We start from the raw sequence: 1987 nt of genomic DNA on the forward strand, positions 1-1987 counted from the left end.
AAAAAAAAAAAAAAAAAAAAGGAATATTTCAGCATTTCAACAGAATTTGGAAAGAAATAGCCATAATTATTTTTAAATCTTTTAATCCCATGGCAGAAACAAGCTTCCCTACCACAGTTCATAGAAAATTATTTTAAATATCACAAAGAATCACTGAGGTTTGCAACGGCATGATGGTAAAAAAAAAATCCTTTTTGAATTAACTAAAGTATTNTTATACTTTAAAAAATAAATATAATAAAACATTCTTTTTAATCAATTTCGGTTTTTCTATTCATCTGAAAATAAATATTAAGCAGCACTTTCACCAGTCAATAAGAAATGCTTCAAAACTGCCATATTAGAATGATTTCTAAAAAATCATGATGTTGCACAATTATTTTCGTTTTATTTTTAACCAAATAAATGATCGTAAGAGCCTTAAAACCATTACAAAAATCACTGAACGGAGGGTAAAACAAGTTTGTGTGAATCGTTCATTAATCTACTCTTTTGTAAATTGCTGCGCTATATTGAATACAACAATTTACAAAATGGCTTATAAATGTCTTACTTAGACATTTACTCTTAAAAATAAAGGCGCTTCAAAAGGTTCTTTACAGTGATGCCACAGAAGAACCATTTTTGGTTCCATAAAGAACCATTCAGTCAAAGGTTCTCTGTCTTACTTTTTTAGAACCTAAAGAACCAAACAGAAAGGCTCTTCAGACGTCAAAGGTTCTTTATGGAACCGTTTTTTCGAAGCACCTTTATTTGACCTGAAAGAATGATTCGGCGAAGTGTCACGCAGACAGGAAGTACCTGTCCTGCTGAGGGCTGGTGCTGCTGTGTTTGAGGCTGCTGGTACTCCTCCTGCTGCAGCTGTCTGGCCAGCTCAAGATCACTCAAGGGTCCAGGAGCTTCACCCTGCTGCTGCTGCAGGGACATCGCCACCAGATAGTCCTGAACGACACATCAATCTTGAACCAACGCCGGCGTGCTTTCTCAGAGCATCTCGCCACACATATAAACGAAACTGCGTGATCATCGGCTAAGAATGTAGATTTGTTTAGCGTCGGGATCTGATCAGATCGCGAAGGAGGTGGAAGATGTCGGGCCGTGATATCGCTGGTTACTCTTACAACTATACGACAGCAAAAAAAGGTCTTAATCACCTGGTCGATCTGCATCTGCTGCTGTTGTGCGGAGGGCTGGCTGGCCGCTGTGGGTTTCTGGGAAGGGTGACACAATCTGAAGTCTGAGTCACAGAAATTCCCATCCCCCTCCACATTATGGAGGCTCTCCCAGACCACGCTCTCCTCCTGCAGGAAGCCCTGATCCGTGACCAGCAGGTAAAGGTGACCCTGCGAATTCACACATCGAACAACACACTCGTCACTGGTCAGAAATAAATAAATAATAACTAACTAAGACAGAGCGATTCGAATTTTAAATGCATCTCAGTGGGAATTTAAACGTAAGCCATTATATTAACATACAGTCCGAATCACCTCCAAAATAAATTTTAATTCCATAATATATCTGTGTGTACTGCGTATATGTAAATATATACATGCATGGTTATGCATTTATATATACATAATATATCCAGCACACAAAAACACTACTTTTTCAGCTTTTACCGGATTAACTTAGTTTTGGAATTCTGTCATCATTTACACCCACATCAATTTTTTATTGTTCTGTGGAGCACAAAAAAAGATGTTTTAAAGTATGTTAGTAACAGTTGATGGTAGCCATTGACTTCCACAGTATTTTTCCATACTATGAAAGTGAATGGCTGCCAGCAACCTACTGTTTAGCTTCCAGCATATCTTCATAAACAAATGCATACACATTTTCTGAAATGTGATGTTTATACATAAGGCATTATCAAATTAAATGTGTTCATTTTTTCAAAACAATATCAAAATGTAAATTTTAAATTTCAAATTTTGTTCGACACATTAGACGCAAAGCTTTTTATAAGAAGGTATTCTGAATATAT

The 1987-nt window shown here is 36.8% G+C and overlaps 1 protein-coding gene across 1 annotated transcript in view; it reads right to left on the minus strand.

Annotated features, from left to right (window-relative positions):
- Positions 1-254: 254 nt before the first annotated feature.
- Positions 255-1987, minus strand: part of LOC122357061 (ubiquitin carboxyl-terminal hydrolase MINDY-1-like) — a 2886-nt gene continuing 1153 nt past the window's right edge. The window contains exons 4-5 of the mRNA XM_043256241.1: positions 1155-1343; positions 255-942 (exon numbers count right to left, since the gene is read on the minus strand). Of these exons, the coding sequence (XP_043112176.1) occupies positions 712-942; positions 1155-1343 (420 nt within the window). The 3' untranslated portion in view covers positions 255-711. The remainder of the gene's footprint in view (positions 943-1154; positions 1344-1987) is intronic.

This window comes from Puntigrus tetrazona, chromosome 13 (assembly GCF_018831695.1).
Source record: "Puntigrus tetrazona isolate hp1 chromosome 13, ASM1883169v1, whole genome shotgun sequence".
Classification (NCBI taxonomy): domain Eukaryota; kingdom Metazoa; phylum Chordata; class Actinopteri; order Cypriniformes; family Cyprinidae; genus Puntigrus; species Puntigrus tetrazona.